The 19,134-nt window shown below is 42.0% G+C and overlaps 1 protein-coding gene across 1 annotated transcript in view; it reads right to left on the bottom strand.

Annotated features, from left to right (window-relative positions):
* The window catches only part of PKD2L1 (polycystin 2 like 1, transient receptor potential cation channel), a 68,471-nt gene extending 55,144 nt beyond the window's left edge, over positions 1-13,327 (bottom strand). Inside the window, exon 1 of the mRNA XM_088473892.1 lies at positions 13,004-13,327. Coding sequence (XP_088330018.1) covers positions 13,004-13,283 — 280 coding nt within the window. The 5' untranslated portion in view covers positions 13,284-13,327. The remainder of the gene's footprint in view (positions 1-13,003) is intronic.
* Between the last annotated feature and the right edge of the window lie 5,807 nt (positions 13,328-19,134).

The following is a 19,134-nucleotide window of genomic DNA, read 5'->3' on the forward strand; positions in this document are numbered from 1 at the left end:
AGTCTCTTGTGACATAGTCCATCTTCCCATGGTTATTAATAAGCAGAGACATGGAAACAAGAAGGATGATGAGCCGATTATGGCTATTGCTGCTCACAACGACCGCAACTGGCACATTGGAGATGAGTACTCTTAGCACGAGATTCAATTAGCTGCAAGGTTCTGGCGCTTATAAAAATTGGGTTGTCCAGGAAGGAAAGCCTTGCATGTCTCTGTTTGTGCTCCATGCAAGCAAAAAAACCCAAAAACAGTAAGGTACCTCTCATCATTACCCACTATGTGCAGTGACAGGCTGAATATCGCGCTAATTTGAACATGGCCTTTAGGATCATGGAAGAAGGCAAAGCTAAAAGACTCTACGACAGTCTAATATCCCATTTTATACTATATACAGTATTGATGTGTATGCAGCCTGACGAAGGGCAATAAAGCCCGAAACATTGCAAAAGGAGTTGTAGTAATGTCCTTATTGAAAGTCCGTTGAGTGCCGCTTTTTGGATCTGTATATATATATATATATATATATATATATATATATATATATATATATATATAGAGTAGCACAGGCCCGGCACTCAAATTCCAAATATAAAGAAGGTGCCCTCCGCAATGGTATCAAAATAAAGTCATGAAGGAGCGGCGGCACTCAGCAATAACAAGCACAATAAAGAAGGGTTACATAAACCTCTGTATTCACTTCAACGTTTCAATCGTCAAGATTTTCATCAGGAAGTACAGAAACCACATACAACACTTACCTATATGCACAATACACACCACGAGTGCAGCTGATCGCGTCCATCAGGATCACCATCTGACGTCATCACCCCGCACTATGCAGCGGGCGCGACGTCTGACGTGTCCGTCACTATGGAGACCAGAATAAACACATAAGACAAACCGTGCCTTCACCAACATAGAAAATAAATACATAGACAAAACAATAAGGTAATCTACTGTAGGTGAAGACCGTAAAAGTAGAATGTGAGCATCATTAAAACACAGTAATAAAGAGACAGAAATGGTAGAAGGAAGATACGGTAACAGAGAGGTACAGTCTAATGGGACCTACATGTAGGCAAATCAAGATTTAACTGAAGCATGTTAGCGACAATGTTTCATTGAGCCCATTAGGTTGTAACGTATTAAGACGGTGTATCCAACCTGCCTCAATCTGCAGCAAACGTCTAGCTCTATCTCCCCCTCTCACACTGACAGGGACATGATCAATCATTTTGTAACGCAGAGTCGACAAACTGTGTCGATGAAGTTTAAAATGGCGTGCCACAGGCTGATCAGTGTCACTGCCACCAAGGGCTTGGCGGATGGCCGATCTGTGCAATGCCATCCTCTCACGCAACTGGCGAGTGGTCTTGCCAATATACAAGAGACCACAGGGACACCTGATAAAGTATACAACGAATTGACTGGTGCAGGTGAGTATGAAATTAATTTTGTAACGATGGCCTGTATGAGGGTGTACAAAACTATCACCTGTTTCCAGGAAACCACAGGTTGTACAGCCTAAGCATTTATAATTGCCAGGTTTCTTGGTCAGGAAATGAGACTTACTGGAATTTTCAAAATTAGCGATGTCGTTATGCACAAGCCAATCGCGGATATTCTTACCACGTTTATAGCATGGTAATAAAGTTGTATTTTTGAATGCAGGAAGATTAACATCGGTGCTAATTAATGGCCAATATTTTTTGGCAGTTTTAATAATAGGACCACTGCTAGTACTAAAGCTATTGACCCAAACTAATTTATCACTCACATTTTTAGTATTGCACTGAGACTGTGTCACTGATTTGGGTGCCAAAAGGGCCTTTTGCCTAGCCAAATTAAGAGTACTGAGCGAATATCCCCTGTGACGAAAACTCTCAGTCATTTTATCCATTTGTGATGCTTCGTCAGTAGGATCACTGCAAATTCTATGAATTCTCAGAAACTGAGAATAGGGTAAACCCTTGATCAAACTTTTGGGGTGGTGACTTGAAGCAAGCAACAAATTATTACGGTCTGTGGGTTTCTTATAAATAGACGTACTGAGCTTACCATTAGATAGTGTGACCAATACGTCTAAAAAATGAATGCTATCAGCACAAATGTCATAGGTAAACTTAATATCGGGGTCCAGGTCATTAACCTCACACATCATCTGTAGGAACTCATTCCTACTACCCAGCCAGATAACAAATACGTCATCTATGTACCGCGTAAAAAACCTAATTTTGTCCGCATAGGCTCTGTTGGTAAAGAACAAATCTTGTTCCACGCGGTACATAAATGCGTTGGCATAAGCCGGGGCCGCACAAGACCCCATGGCACAGCCCAGGGTCTGCAAATAATAGGACCCATCAAATGTAAAATAGTTTCTCGTAAGTGTAAGAGACAAAAGATGTAAAAACAAAGACAAATCAGGACCATTAAACTTGGAATTGTTACATAACAATTGTTCCACTGCTGCTAGTCCTCTGGTATTCGGAATACTAGTATATAGGCTCACTATATCAATAGTGCAAAGCCAACAATCAACAGGTAAATCAATTAAATCATGTAATTTTTGTAGAAATGAAGAGGTGTCCTTTAGATAGGTGTCTTCAGCTTGTATCACAGGCTGTAAGTAGAAATCAATGTATCTGGATACCTCATAATATAGCGAATCTCTCGCCGCTATAATGGGCCTCCCCGGCGGATTTATCAAGTCTTTATGTAGTTTAGGCAGAGTATAGAAGACCGGAACTTTCGGATGACGGGGCATTAATGCATCCATAGTAGATTTGGAAATCAGGTGATCATCCACAGCAGACTTCAAAATTTCAGTAAGTTCATCCTGGTATATCTTAGTGGGATTCGCTGATAATTTGCAGTAGACGCTTGTGTCGGAGAGTTGTCGTAACGCCTCAGATCGATATGCTGAGATGTCCTGTATCACAATACCGCCCCCTTTATCAGCAGGGCGGATTGTTATACTGGTATCTTTACTCAGGCTTTTTAAAGCATCAATTTCTTTTTTAGATAAATTGAGATGAGCACGATGTTTAGCACCACAGCTGGTGATGCTATTGTCTACCATGTTGGTAAAGCTCCTGATCGAAACATTCTGGGAGACTAGTTCAAACGTAGACTTAGATTTGCATGGTAAAAACTCAGTATGTGTATTCATTCTTTCTGGTATTTCACCGAAATATTCTCTCAGTCGCAATTGGCGATTAAGCCTATGCAGATCAATTTTACTGTTCAATTGATTAAACTGTACCGTAGGTACAAAACTCAGTCCTTTACGCAATACTGAGAGCTCATCTAAAGTCAGAACCTTGGTAGATAAATTATAAACTATCTCCTTTTCTTGGGTGCTTGTTTTGCCTTGCCTCTCACATTGGCCCCCACGTCTGGTAAAGAGCCTGGCTGTAAATCCTTTTTGGCTCTGGTAGTTACCCCTAAAGGGGGTCTGCGTGATGATGTGTTGCCACTGGTACCAGCACATTCTGGGTCACTAGAGGGACCACCGCTGGAGGTATCGGTTTCTAGGGGAAACTTTTTATATCGATTGTAATATCCAGTTTTAACCAATCTTCTCCCTGTAGCAGGATTATTAGCCCAAGAGTATACCTTCTTTTCCTCGTAATCCCTGTTAACGAGATTGAGCTTATTTTGTTTGAACTTGATCAGATCTTTTTTATATTTATCTATTTGGGTCTGGAGTTTAGCAATCCAATCAATTGTAGTATCTTCTGTCAATTTGATTAGATGGTCACTTTCGAATGTTTTAATCTTCTCTTTTATGATATTCAGTTCTCTGCCAGATTCTTCAATAACTAATAGGATTAGATCAAAGGAGGCCTTGTTGAGGATGGCAGCCCACTTGCGGCAAAACTCAGGGTTAAACCGTCCTATGGTGGGTGTGTTGCGGATACGAAATCCTCGTGGTATTTTTTTGGTTCTATAGTAGTCACTGAGAGTGACACCGTGTAAAAAATAATCTGTCTCTTTTCTTTTTAGTCTGTATAATTGAGTATAATAGAAATCAATTGATTCAGCCCCTGCAGTAGTAGAGAGGTTGTCTTTGAACAGAATGCTCTCTGCATCTGTATCTGAGAATGCAAACACATCACCCACAGGTAAATCAATACAGCTCAGTCCAGATTGTTCAATAGAATCCACTGGCTGAGACATACTCTGTATCAATGGACCAGGAAAAAATCAGCAACACTGATGGAGAATCGAAAAAAGAATATATGGTATGGTGCCTAAGCAAAGAAAAAGGTGTCACCACCTCAAACGAATGTAGAGTAGCACAGGTCCGGCACTCAAATTCCAAATATAAAGAAGGTGCCCTCCGCAATGGTATCAAAATAAAGTCATGAAGGAGCGGCGGCACTCAGCAATAACAAGCACAATAAAGAAGGGTTACATAAACCTCTGTATTCACTTCAACGTTTCAATCGTCAAGATTTTCATCAGGAAGTACAATACAGAGTGAATACAGAGGTTTATGTAACCCTTCTTTATTGTGCTTGTTATTGCTGAGTGCCGCCGCTCCTTCATGACTTTATTTTGATACCATTGCGGAGGGCACCTTCTTTATATTTGGAATTTGAGTGCCGGACCTGTGCTACTCTACATTCGTTTGAGGTGGTGACACCTTTTTCTTTGCTTAGGCACCATACCATATATTCTTTTTTCGATTCTCCATCAGTGTTGCTGATTTTTTCCTGGTCCATTGATACAGAGTATGTCTCAGCCAGTGGATTCTATTGAACAATCTGGACTGAGCTGTATTGATTTACCTGTGGGTGATGTGTTTGCATTCTCAGATACAGATGCAGAGAGCATTCTGTTCAAAGACAACCTCTCTACTACTGCAGGGGCTGAATCAATTGATTTCTATTATACTCAATTATACAGACTAAAAAGAAAAGAGACAGATTATTTTTTACACGGTGTCACTCTCAGTGACTACTATAGAACCAAAAAAATACCACGAGGATTTCGTATCCGCAACACACCCACCATAGGACGGTTTAACCCTGAGTTTTGCCGCAAGTGGGCTGCCATCCTCAACAAGGCCTCCTTTGATCTAATCCTATTAGTTATTGAAGAATCTGGCAGAGAACTGAATATCATAAAAGAGAAGATTAAAACATTCGAAAGTGACCATCTAATCAAATTGACAGAAGATACTACAATTGATTGGATTGCTAAACTCCAGACCCAAATAGATAAATATAAAAAAGATCTGATCAAGTTCAAACAAAATAAGCTCAATCTCGTTAACAGGGATTACGAGGAAAAGAAGGTATACTCTTGGGCTAATAATCCTGCTACAGGGAGAAGATTGGTTAAAACTGGATATTACAATCGATATAAAAAGTTTCCCCTAGAAACCGATACCTCCAGCGGTGGTCCCTCTAGTGACCCAGAATGTGCTGGTACCAGTGGCAACACATCATCACGCAGACCCCCTTTAGGGGTAACTACCAGAGCCAAAAAGGATTTACAGCCAGGCTCTTTACCAGACGTGGGGGCCAATGTGAGAGGCAAGGCAAAACAAGCACCCAAGAAAAGGAGATAGTTTATAATTTATCTACCAAGGTTCTGACTTTAGATGAGCTCTCAGTATTGCGTAAAGGACTGAGTTTTGTACCTACGGTACAGTTTAATCAATTGAACAGTAAAATTGATCTGCATAGGCTTAATCGCCAATTGCGACTGAGAGAATATTTCGGTGAAATACCAGAAAGAATGAATACACATACTGAGTTTTTACCATGCAAATCTAAGTCTACGTTTGAACTAGTCTCCCAGAATGTTTCGATCAGGAGCTTTACCAACATGGTAGACAATAGCATCACCAGCTGTGGTGCTAAACATCGTGCTCATCTCAATTTATCTAAAAAAGAAATTGATGCTTTAAAAAGCCTGAGTAAAGATACCAGTATAACAATCCGCCCTGCTGATAAAGGGGGCGGTATTGTGATACAGGACATCTCAGCATATCGATCTGAGGCGTTACGACAACTCTCCGACACAAGCGTCTACTGCAAATTATCAGCGAATCCCACTAAGATATACCAGGATGAACTTACTGAAATTTTGAAGTCTGCTGTGGATGATCACCTGATTTCCAAATCTACTATGGATGCATTAATGCCCCGTCATCCGAAAGTTCCGGTCTTCTATACTCTGCCTAAACTACATAAAGACTTGATAAATCCGCCGGGGAGGCCCATTATAGCGGCGAGAGATTCGCTATATTATGAGGTATCCAGATACATTGATTTCTACTTACAGCCTGTGATACAAGCTGAAGACACCTATCTAAAGGACACCTCTTCATTTCTACAAAAATTACATGATTTAATTGATTTACCTGTTGATTGTTGGCTTTGCACTATTGATATAGTGAGCCTATATACTAGTATTCCGAATACCAGAGGACTAGCAGCAGTGGAACAATTGTTATGTAACAATTCCAAGTTTAATGGTCCTGATTTGTCTTTGTTTTTACATCTTTTGTCTCTTACACTTACGAGAAACTATTTTACATTTGATGGGTCCTATTATTTGCAGACCCTGGGCTGTGCCATGGGGTCTTGTGCGGCCCCGGCTTATGCCAACGCATTTATGTACCGCGTGGAACAAGATTTGTTCTTTACCAACAGAGCCTATGCGGACAAAATTAGGTTTTTTACGCGGTACATAGATGACGTATTTGTTATCTGGCTGGGTAGTAGGAATGAGTTCCTACAGATGATGTGTGAGGTTAATGACCTGGACCCCGATATTAAGTTTACCTATGACATTTGTGCTGATAGCATTCATTTTTTAGACGTATTGGTCACACTATCTAATGGTAAGCTCAGTACGTCTATTTATAAGAAACCCACAGACCGTAATAATTTGTTGCTTGCTTCAAGTCACCACCCCAAAAGTTTGATCAAGGGTTTACCCTATTCTCAGTTTCTGAGAATTCATAGAATTTGCAGTGATCCTACTGACGAAGCATCACAAATGGATAAAATGACTGAGAGTTTTCGTCACAGGGGATATTCGCTCAGTACTCTTAATTTGGCTAGGCAAAAGGCCCTTTTGGCACCCAAATCAGTGACACAGTCTCAGTGCAATACTAAAAATGTGAGTGATAAATTAGTTTGGGTCAATAGCTTTAGTACTAGCAGTGGTCCTATTATTAAAACTGCCAAAAAATATTGGCCATTAATTAGCACCGATGTTAATCTTCCTGCATTCAAAAATACAACTTTATTACCATGCTATAAACGTGGTAAGAATATCCGCGATTGGCTTGTGCATAACGACATCGCTAATTTTGAAAATTCCAGTAAGTCTCATTTCCTGACCAAGAAACCTGGCAATTATAAATGCTTAGGCTGTACAACCTGTGGTTTCCTGGAAACAGGTGATAGTTTTGTACACCCTCATACAGGCCATCGTTACAAAATTAATTTCATACTCACCTGCACCAGTCAATTCGTTGTATACTTTATCAGGTGTCCCTGTGGTCTCTTGTATATTGGCAAGACCACTCGCCAGTTGCGTGAGAGGATGGCATTGCACAGATCGGCCATCCGCCAAGCCCTTGGTGGCAGTGACACTGATCAGCCTGTGGCACGCCATTTTAAACTTCATCGACACAGTTTGTCGACTCTGCGTTACAAAATGATTGATCATGTCCCTGTCAGTGTGAGAGGGGGAGATAGAGCTAGACGTTTGCTGCAGATTGAGGCAGGTTGGATACACCGTCTTAATACGTTACAACCTAATGGGCTCAATGAAACATTGTCGCTAACATGCTTCAGTTAAATCTTGATTTGCCTACATGTAGGTCCCATTAGACTGTACCTCTCTGTTACCGTATCTTCCTTCTACCATTTCTGTCTCTTTATTACTGTGTTTTAATGATGCTCACATTCTACTTTTACGGTCTTCACCTACAGTAGATTACCTTATTGTTTTGTCTATGTATTTATTTTCTATGTTGGTGAAGGCACGGTTTGTCTTATGTGTTTATTCTGGTCTCCATAGTGACGGACACGTCAGACGTCGCGCCCGCTGCATAGTGCGGGGTGATGACGTCAGATGGTGATCCTGATGGACGCGATCAGCTGCACTCGTGGTGTGTATTGTGCATATAGGTAAGTGTTGTATGTGGTTTCTGTACTTCCTGATGAAAATCTTGACGATTGAAACGTTGAAGTGAATACAGAGGTTTATGTAACCCTTCTTTATTGTGCTTGTTATTGCTGAGTGCCGCCGCTCTTTCATGACTTTATATATATATATATATATATAAAATACATGTACATTTATTTATTGTATTTCACTACATTGCACATTCTATGCTGCAATAAGTTTGTCTTACTCACCCTGCATTTCATGATATACAATATATTTATTTCTGCTGTAATAACATGCTATTGACAATTTCATCTGGGCACCAATCACTATATAAACTGACTTATGCCATGTACTTTTGTTCATGTAGTGGTTTACCTATAATTTGGCCCTGGTAACACTACGTGGGCCATGGCTCCAACTAATCTGTCCACAAGCCATCCATTGCGCATCCTACCATGTACAGTAGCTTCAGGCTGAGTTTGTAGCACTTCTTGAACAATGGAGAAAGCATTGTGTAGACTAGAGATCCCCTCCTTAGCACAGCGATACCATATTTTGTGCACTGATTACCTATTTTGCACAAATCACCAGTTTCCCCATCTATTTATGGCCTAACTTGGTGAACACTGTGTGCTTGTACCCCCTGCATACTAACAGTAGGGAGTTTGGGCATTTTAACCCAAGTCTGGCAAAGTCTGATTTTATGCAAATTCAAAAACAAAAACTAATGGATGATGAATGTAAAAAAGTTTTTGGTTTTCTCACCTTCTCCCAGACAGATTCCCAGAAGGTGATTTCAATACGACAAATAATATGCGTAAAAAAATATTTTGATAAATAATATTTCATACATACTGTATGTGCATACAAGCTTTTTATTATATTGGTAATAATGTCTACTCTAAAAAAAACAGTGCTCAGTAAGCACCTGTCCGCCATGACTGCGTTGCTCGTCTGCACAGCACATAACATTGTGAGTCCTTTGTTGCCTGGTCAGGTACTTCTATAAAAGCTCATGAGGTATATTTACTAAAGTGGGTTTATAGAAGTGGATGTGTTGCCCATAGCAACCAATCAGATTCTAGCTATTATCCTCTAGAAGGTGCTAGATAATGATAATTAGAATCTGACTGGTTGCTATGGGCAACATCTCCACTTTAGTAAATATACTCCCATATCTCTCTCCAAACACATGGAGCTGGAATCTACATTTCTTCCAGCACAAACTATTGTACTCTGTGCAAATAATATCTCCACCCCGCAGATCACCTCCTCCTCGTCACTGCACCATTGTTTAAGCAAAACACTTATATGCTAGTTCTATAATAGGCTTAGTTCTTAAGTAGCAGAATATTACATTTAGCTCTCAACTAGCAGAATATTACATTTAGTTCTCAACTAGCAGAATATTACATTTAGTTCTTAACTAGCAGAATATTACATTTAGTTCTTAACTAGCAGAATATTACATTTAGGGAGTGATTCAGACCCGGACACAAAGCAGCGCACTTTCGCTGCTATCAGGGGCAGGGTATGCAAATTCTGTGATCGCACGGCAAGGCTTAAGGACGCCCTCTATGTTTTAGAGAGCGATGGCAGAGCGAACGCACGCTGGTGTAAAGACGCCCACTTTTCTTTCTTAACACACGTCATCTCCAGGAAGTGTATGATTATTCAGAACCATCGAGAACCATCGGAGCTGCTCGCAGCCCTTGAGGTTGACCCAACCCCACGCAAGCACTGCGATCACTGCAGGGTGAAATACAACCAAGTGACGTGTACAATGACGCTTCCATGCTAATTATGCACACCCATAAACTCCGTTTTGACGCCCAGACACGCCTGCGTTCGCAGCACCTCTCCCCCGTTTACAAGCACCTTCCCATGTTACCACCCACAAACTGCGCTATCTGTCACTCAAAGTAGCGTCCAGTCTGTGTAGTACGAGCACACGATTACCGAGCGCAGTGAGTGACTCAGCCATGCGCATATTGACGCATATGCAGATGGGCGACTATCGGCCATAGTGTGCGTTCGCGGCTTAGTGTCTAGGTCTGAATCAGGCCCTTAGTTCTTAACTAGCAGAATATTACATTTCGATGCTGCAATTTTGCAGTACAGCAATTGCAGCAATATTGCAGTGTGTGTGGGCTGAAAACAACTGCGCTCCATGATGAAAATCAGTATCAGGCCTGTGGTAAATGTGGTCGGAAAATAAGTGCAACTGGCTGCATCTGCGATCGGAAGGCCGCACTAACAGGGGAACAGTTAGCCCCAAAGTGATTGTTCAGCTGGAGAAGGTTCAGGTGAATCTCATCCAAATGAGCCACCTACGCTTGTGGCCAAATGAAACCGTTGCTTGGAGCTTACACCAGCTATGGTAACAAAACCTAAACATTATTTACAACTATAGTTAAGAAAAAAACATTTTATCCTAGGTGCCAACACCCCATTAATTCAAAGCACAGTCCAGGTTTTAAAGATTTGCCCATGGAAATGTCCTAATTTTCCCAATATTAACCAACTGAGCAATATTATTCCTATACATTCAATATACTGGAGGTGGTTCTCCTCAGTGCGTGGAAAAGCTACCAACACTGTAGGGGCTGCAGTCAGAATGGGGTCCAGCAATGCTGGGTCACCCACATGAAATCCCCGCACACCTCTCAGAAAACTGATCCAGCGCATGCTAAGAAGAGCAGAGTGAGAGTCTCTACTGACCGTGCACTGACACATATGTACATGTCTGGCTCATATCCAGAGACCCAGTAGGGGTCATGCACCTGACCTACACATGCTCATAAGAGACCATCACTCTGAAAGCAGTGTGGGAACTTGGGGGGCAATGCTGGTCCCTTCCCATATTTTGCTATGGGCCCTAGCTCTGCAGTGTTCTGCTCATGTTTAAGTACCTTCTGTGCTATGTAATTCATATTTATTTAAGAAGAGACTAGAATATGTCACAAAGATAACATTATAATCTACTAAGAACATGATGCTGGGGCTTGTAATGCAATAGTGTTCTCTAATGCACAGGAAGAATAATTTCCATGAGTGTGTACAGCTTAGTAGACTCAGTACAATATCTACCCTTGTTTTAGAGCAAGCAGTAAGTTAAAAACTGGGACAATTAAAAATTAACATTGACGTGTTAGTTGAATAGAATAGTAGTCTCTTATCAATAGTCTATGGCTGGAGAGCACCTAAATGTAACTGTCACCCATACTTTTATAACAGAGAATCTTACATTCCATCCATTGTAGTCCATTGTTAATGTTATACCTTTAATGGATCTCATATCATAACGTACTGGTTAGTAAATAGCTGAGCGCTACTAATAAAACTTACATAAGCATATATGTCTCTGTGTTAAGGGGGGGGGGGGGTCTGAGAGTATACATTTTCTATCTACTTAACAGATTTCCTGGCATTAATTTTGTTGACGGATGCAACAACAAACCTCTTCTCAGCCTAGGATAACTGATAACAGAGAACAACACCTTGCACACCGCTACCTAGCAATGGTAAATACCATAGAACTGAAATACTTTCAAGCTACAACACGAGAGACTTTATATATATATATATATACACCTGTATGTTGTTATCCTAAAACTTAAAGCGACTTGTAGTACAGATGCAGTTGTCCTGTAATGGACCCATGTCACCTCTGAACCATTGTGTGACATGAATATGGTGACACAGAATCCACTCTCAACTGGAAGCCTAATCAGGACCAGTGCTAGCTGAACCTAATTATTAGGCATCACAGCCATTGCAAAACCTGGACTAAGATGGTCATTTACCCAAATCACTAGCACTTATCCACAGATTTAATATTCCATAAAATAAAATACAAATAAGCTCCTAGGAAATATATTTTCCATTTTCAAGGCATTATTTGGACCAATCACCGAGATAGAAACATACTTTTCTCCCAGGACTGTGCTGGCAATGAGATCCCATTTCTCAAGTACAGAGTACAAAACATGCTGAAAAGATGATCAAAATACATAATAGTAAGAAAAATAGAACATACACAAAATGGTGATGCAAGTGCACTGCTGACTAATATAAATTACACATGTTAAGAAGAATTTGCTTAAAAAGCCCTAAAGTGTCAGTTTGTGGAACACCAAGCAAACCTGTGATTAATCATATGGCCTGGTCCACTGGGTACAAGACAAGATTCTCAGTGAGCCCCAGTTTTGTCTCAGTATACCTACGTACATGAACAGGTTGACTTTATTAGAGAGTAAAAACTATAAATCTGATTTACAAAATAGAATTGTTCAAAGCTCAGTGATTAATGGATAACTATAGAAAGATATAAGTAGAATCAGGGTTTTTCAAAGCTTCGTCTTCAGTTTTTTAACCTAGGCTTACAACAGCATTCATTTGGAAGAAGTAATTGATTGCTTTAACAAGCCTGGAAGGGAGTATAAAGGAAAATCAATTCTCAAATCTTTCGAACATGATCATTAAATTTCAGAAAACAATTTTTCAGTTAAAATATTTGATTCATTATGAAAAAGTCCAAATATTTTTTAAAGAAAAAAAACATTTACTGGCAGAGATTTTGTATTTCAATACTGAAAGAATTACCGGTAAATACACTGCTTAGTGTAATCTATAGCAGATTATCATTGCAAATCTGGCTCTTTCAGGGTACGTTTTAGAAGACATTTAGAACTAGATCTTTTATAATATAATAATAAAACATTTTCACTTAACAACACCTATTAACTTTAATTCAACCTCCAAAATCTTCTAATAAGAAAACTTTTGAACATTTCAATATCAGGGAGTGGAATCCACTTTCCACAATCAGGACAAAACAGAAAGAATATAACTCCCTTACCTCTAATTCCGCGGGCAATGTGGGAACAGCATTCCGAGCACAGATTTCTCCTCTTAGTCCCTTTTTCCTTTTGGTAAGGTGGTGGGTCTCCGAAATGGTCCATACTGTCATATGGATTTTCCAAAACAGTTTTGGGGTTGTATATGGCTTTGATCTTTGGAGACGGAGAGCCATCATAGGCTGGATTATCCCAAGCTTTTTTCCCTAAATTATCCATTTCTTGTTCCTCCTGAGGCTTGAACTGATTTTCTGCCTGGCTTCTAAACTTGGCTGGGTTCATGTTGTTTTATTTTGCTGGCTCTTGTACACAGGTCAGCTCTGATAATGATTAGACTCCGTTCTGACACTAATAGATCTGGGAGTGCACAGGTCTTTATATAGTGTCATTCAAGCTGGCTTTTGTCTACAGGACAGAACAGCCAATTGTCAGACAGGTTGTCTCAGACGGTTGTTAGTACAGTGAATGCAGTTAATAGTCATCCACTTTTCATATTCAGATACAGGACATCAAGCAGGAAGGGATGGTGTTATGAAGCATAATGATGTATTGATGTATGTGTGTGTGTGTAATAATTGCATATACTTATCACTAACACACGACAGTTGCATAATAATTTATCTATACAATAAAATCAATACTAACAGGAGAATGTATGCAATAAATAGTTACACATATATAGGGGCGTAATCATTTCTTAAGGTAAATTAATTAAATATAGTTAATTTGACTCAGATATTAGCGTGTGTACGGATTTAAATTACTGGTTCTAATATTGTGACTGCACGTGGAATAAAAGGGTGTGGTATATTATGTTGACATTTAGAACACAATTATAATATAGAAATCATTATGTAGATAACTAAAATGTTGATACTGACTTTATTATGAAGACAGTCAAAATGTTGACAGGGACATAATGCAGACATGGTTATAATGCAGAGATGGACATAATGTAGACATGGACATAATACAGACATGGACATAATGCAGAGATGCATTATGACATAGGGGGTCATTCAGACCCACTCGCGGCAGTACGCTCGCAAGTGGGTCGATGGTCCCCACTGCGCATGCGCATGACGGAGGGAGCTCCGTCGTGCGCATGCGCGAGACCCGGCGAGCGAAGGACTTTCCATCGCTCCGGGTCTCGCACCAAAGGGGGCGTGCTGTCGATGTAGATTGACAGCACGCCCCCTTTGGTGGGCGTGCCGGGGGCGTGCCTGCCAGACGGAGGCGTTCCCATGGGAACGCCTACCGTCTGAAGCCGGCCCCACTGACATCACTAGTGATGTCAGTGGGAGTGATTTTGGCTCTGATAGAGCCAAAATCACTCCTGGCCTTGCGGCTGGGAAACCCGACCGCAGGGTTTCCCTCGCAAGTCCGATGGTCGCGATGGTCAAGACCATCGCGACAATCTTTTTGCACGCTAGTATATGCTGTGGGTGGTCACCCACAGCTATACGAGCGTCCAGGAGGACGCTCCATATTAATGGAGGAGGGCCCTGATTCAGAGCGAGCGCTCTGGTCAGAGCGTCCGGCTCTGAATCAGTGCCATAATGCAGACATGGACATAATGTAGACATTGACATAATCCAGACATGGACATAATGTAGACATGGACATAATGCAGAGATGGACATAATGCAGACATGGACATAATGCAGAGATGGATATAATGCAGAGATGGACATAATGCAGAGATGGTTATAATGCAGAGATGGACATAATGTAGACATGGTTATAATGTAGAGATGGTTATAATGCAGAGATGGTTGTAATGTAGACATGGTTATAATGCAGAGATGGACATAATGCAGAGATGGATATAATGCAGAGATGGTTATAATGTAGACATGGTTATAATGCAGAGATGGACATAATGTAGAGATGGTTATAATGTAGACATGGTTATAATGCAGAGATGGTTGTAATGTAGACATGGTTATAATGCAGAGATGGACATAATGCAGAGATGGTCATAATGCAGAGATGGTTATAATGTAGACATGGACATAATGCAGAGATGGTTATAATGTAGACATGGTTATAATGCAGAGATGGACATAATGCAGAGATGGTTATAATGCAGAGATATTTATAATGTAGACATGGTTATAATGCAGAAATGGACATAATGCAGAGATGGACATAATGTAGACATGGTTATAATGCAGAGATGGACATAATGCAGAGATGGTTATAATGTAGACATGGTTATAATGCAGAGATGGTTATAATGTAGTGTGACACAGTTAGGTTAGGGGGTCCCTTTCCTGGGTAGAGGACTCCTTCCTTACACACACACACAGCAGCAGGGAAGCAGCACACCAGTCTGGATGCAAGTACAAGCTGGTCGGCGCCAGTCTTTATTGTACAATGTCAGAAACATAAAGAAAACATAAATATAAATCCTAGCCCTGTCGGGGCACTAACTTCACAGGTAGTTCCCTCACTACCAGAACCTGGCAGGGCCTAATGCCCTCGCCAGCAACAAAAGCACAGCACAACACTCACGGTTAGGTTTCCAAGTGTCTCTGAGCAAACTCCCTGCCTGCTCTCCCAGGTGAGACAATCAGCCCTAAACAAACTAGGCTTATATTGGCCACTCTCAGGTGGAAAAATAACAATCCTGTTACCAGGCTGCGAGAACCAAAACCTGGAGTGGCCGTGGGTGGAGCCCTCCCTCTCCTCTCACCGACACCCCCAGGTCCCAAACCGGCTTTTCAAAAAGCCGAAACTCAAGCCTGCTACACTGCAGACTTTCTCCTGGGGGTTTAAAACACAAAAGACAAGAATCTGGGACAAATGTACCTGCCACAGACCACTTTACCAGTGATCCTATCACATATCCCCCCCTTTGTTTCGACCTGTGGGGCGGAACAACTGAAGCCCCCAAACAATGAACACGTGACAACGCGTCAGCATTGGCCAGCTGGCTTCCTGGTCTGTGTTCCACTGAAAATTTCAAAGTTTGTAACGCCAAGAACCATCTTGTAATTCTCGCATTACTGTCAAATTTTCAGACATCCACTTCAGAGGGGCATGGTCAGTGATCAATTTGAACTTCCTTCCGACCAAGTAGTACCTGAGAGCCTCTAACGCCCACTTTATGGCCAACGCCTCCTTCTCCACTGTGGCATAGTTTCTCTCATGTACATTCAACTTTCTGCTAAGATAGAAAATAGGGTGTTCCTCACCCTCCTTGTTCTGGGACAGGACCGCTCCTATACCTACTTCTGATGCATCGGTTTGTACTATGAATTCCCTTTCAAAATTAGGAGTCATCAGGACTGGTTGGGAACACAACGCTACTTTCAACTCCTGAAAAGCTTTCTCTGCCTCAGGACTCCATTCTACCATGACTTTTTGTTTGCCTTTGGTCAGGTCAGTCAGTGGGACTGCCATGGTGGCAAAGTTGGGTATAAACCTCCTGTAGTACCCCGTAATTCCCAAGAAGGCTCTCACCTGCTTCTTATTCAGAGGCCGCGGCCAGTTTTCTATGGCATCAACTTTACTGAGCTGAGGCTTTATCAGGCCTCTGCCAATGGTGTATCCCAGATATTTTACTTCCTCCATGCCTAGACCACACTTTTTTGGGTTGGCTGTCAAACCTGCCTTATAGATGGAGTCCAACACTGCTTGCACCCTGGGTAAGTGAGACTGCCAATCAGGACTATGAACGACCACGTCATCCAGATAAGCAGCCGCATACCGTCTATGGGGCCTTAGAATCCTGTCCATCATTCTTTGGAAGGTAGCAGGTGCCCCATGTAGCCCGAAGGGCAACATCTTGTACTGAAACAAGCCCTCTGGCGCTGAAAAAGCTGTCTTTTGTTTGGCGCTCTCGGTTAACGGAACTTGCCAATACCCTTTGGTTAGGTCAAGAGTGGTTAAATACCTTGCCGTCCCTAGTCTCTCAATCAGTTCATCCACTCTTGGCATCGGGTAGGCATCGAATTTTGAAACACTGTTCAACTTTCAGAAGTCATTGCAGAAATGCACACTCCCGTCGGGCTTTGGAATCAACACAATGGGACTTGACCATTCACTATGTGATTCTTCAATAACCCCTAACTCTAGCATATTTTTAATTTCTTTCGACACCGATTCTCTTTGTGCTTCTGGTAACCTATAGGGCTTTAGATTAACTTTAACCCCTGGGTCAGTGATGATGTCATGTTTAATGACCGAGGTTTTCCCAGGTACGTCAGAGAACAGCACCCTATTTCTAATCAGAAACTCCTTGACCTCTTGTTGTTGAATTGCCGACAGGGTTTTTGCCACTGTCACTTCGGGAACTAAGGGCCCTGGACTTACTGGAGGGTCTCGGACGGCCGACAGTACCGTTCTATCTTTCCAGGGCTTTAACAGATTTATATGGTATATCTGTTCCGGCTTTCTTTTCCCCGGCTGGTAAACTTTGTAATTGACCTGCCCCACTCTTTCTAAGATTTCAAAGGGCCCTTGCCATTTAGCCAAAAGTTTATTTTCCACAGTGGGAACCAATACTAACACTCAGTCCCCAGGAGCAAAGCTGCGTAACCGAGCATTGTGGTTGTATACCCTCTGCTGTGCCTGTTGAGCCTGTTCCAGGTGCTCTCTCACTATCGGCACTACCGCAGCAATTCTCTCCTGCATTTGAGAAACATACTCAATCACCGTTTTGTAAGGACTAGACTGCCCCTCCCATGTCTCTTTGGCAATGTCTAGTAACCCCCTTGGGTGTCTCCCATACAACAAGTCGAAGGGTGAAAACCCGGTGGAGGACTGGGGAACTTCTCTTATGGCCAACAATAAATACGGCAATAAGTAGTCCCAATCCCTACCATCCTTGTCGACCACTTTCCTAAGCATGTGTTTTAACGTCTTGTTAAACCTCTCGACCAGCCCATCGGTTTGGGGGTGATAAACCGAAGTTCTTAACTGTTCGATTTTGAACAGGCGGCATAACTCTTTCATGACTTTGGACATAAACGGTGTACCCTGGTCAGTTAGTATCTCCTTAGGTATACCCAGACTGCTAAAGACATGAACTAGCTCTCTGGCAATGGTCTTGGTTAACGTATTGCGCAACGGGATCGCTTCCGGGTACCTGGTAGCGTAATCCATTATGACCAGAATATACTGGTGTCCCCTGGCAGACTTCATTAAGGGTCCAACCAAATCCATCGCTATTCTTTCAAACGGCATCTCTATGATAGGCAATGGAACTAGTGGACCCTTAAAATGTGGCCTGGGAGCATGATACTGACACTCAGGGCAGGATGCGCAAAAGTCAGATACCTCTTTATGAAGCCCGGGCCAGAAAAACCTCTGCATTATTCGCTCAGTGGTTTTCTCTACCCCTAGATGGCCTGCCGTTATATGACCATGGGCCAGATCCAACACTGTTCTTCTGTAGGCTTTGGGAACTATTAGTTGTTCCACAACATCTTCCCCCTTCTTAGTCACCTGATATAACAAATCCTGACACATTGCCATGTGGGGATAGGACAAAGGACTATCAGGGTCTACGGGTTTACCATCAACTACTTTTACATTCTCCCTGGCTTTTACCAAAGTAGGGTCATTCAACTGCTCGACGGCAAAGACCTCTCTTCTGACCTCTAAATCAGGCAGACGATCACCTGGCCCAACAACACTTCCCACCTCAATGGGAGGCACATCAGTTGGCGGGCCACCGTCACGTTCCGCATTCTCTAGTTCGCCAACCATAGTAGAAAAAGGGAATAACTCTGACTCAGAAGAAACTCCCTCCTCCACTACATCGACAACCTTCTCAAATGGATCGGGGTTGTTCACCTCTGGAACAAAACGGCTTTCCCACAACTTCCAGAAGTGAGCAAAGTCTCTCCCCAATATTGCATCGTACACCAGACCATGCACCAAACCCACAGAAACTATAGCAGAGCCACATGGTGTCTCGATGTTCACCTCGGCCGTAACATAATATCGAGTATCCCCATGTATGCAGGTCACACCAACAGTTTTCCCTGTATGCCTCAAGGGGTTCACCAGCTCAGCTTTTATAAGTGTCACCAAGCTACCAGAGTCTAACAGTGCCTCTACTCGGTTGCCATCTACAGTGAGTGTGGTTGCCCGCATTCTCCACCATATTGTGACACAGTTA

Source organism: Taudactylus pleione, unplaced genomic scaffold (assembly GCF_031769625.1).
Source record: "Taudactylus pleione unplaced genomic scaffold, aTauple2 ptg000016l, whole genome shotgun sequence".
NCBI lineage: Eukaryota > Metazoa > Chordata > Amphibia > Anura > Myobatrachidae > Taudactylus > Taudactylus pleione.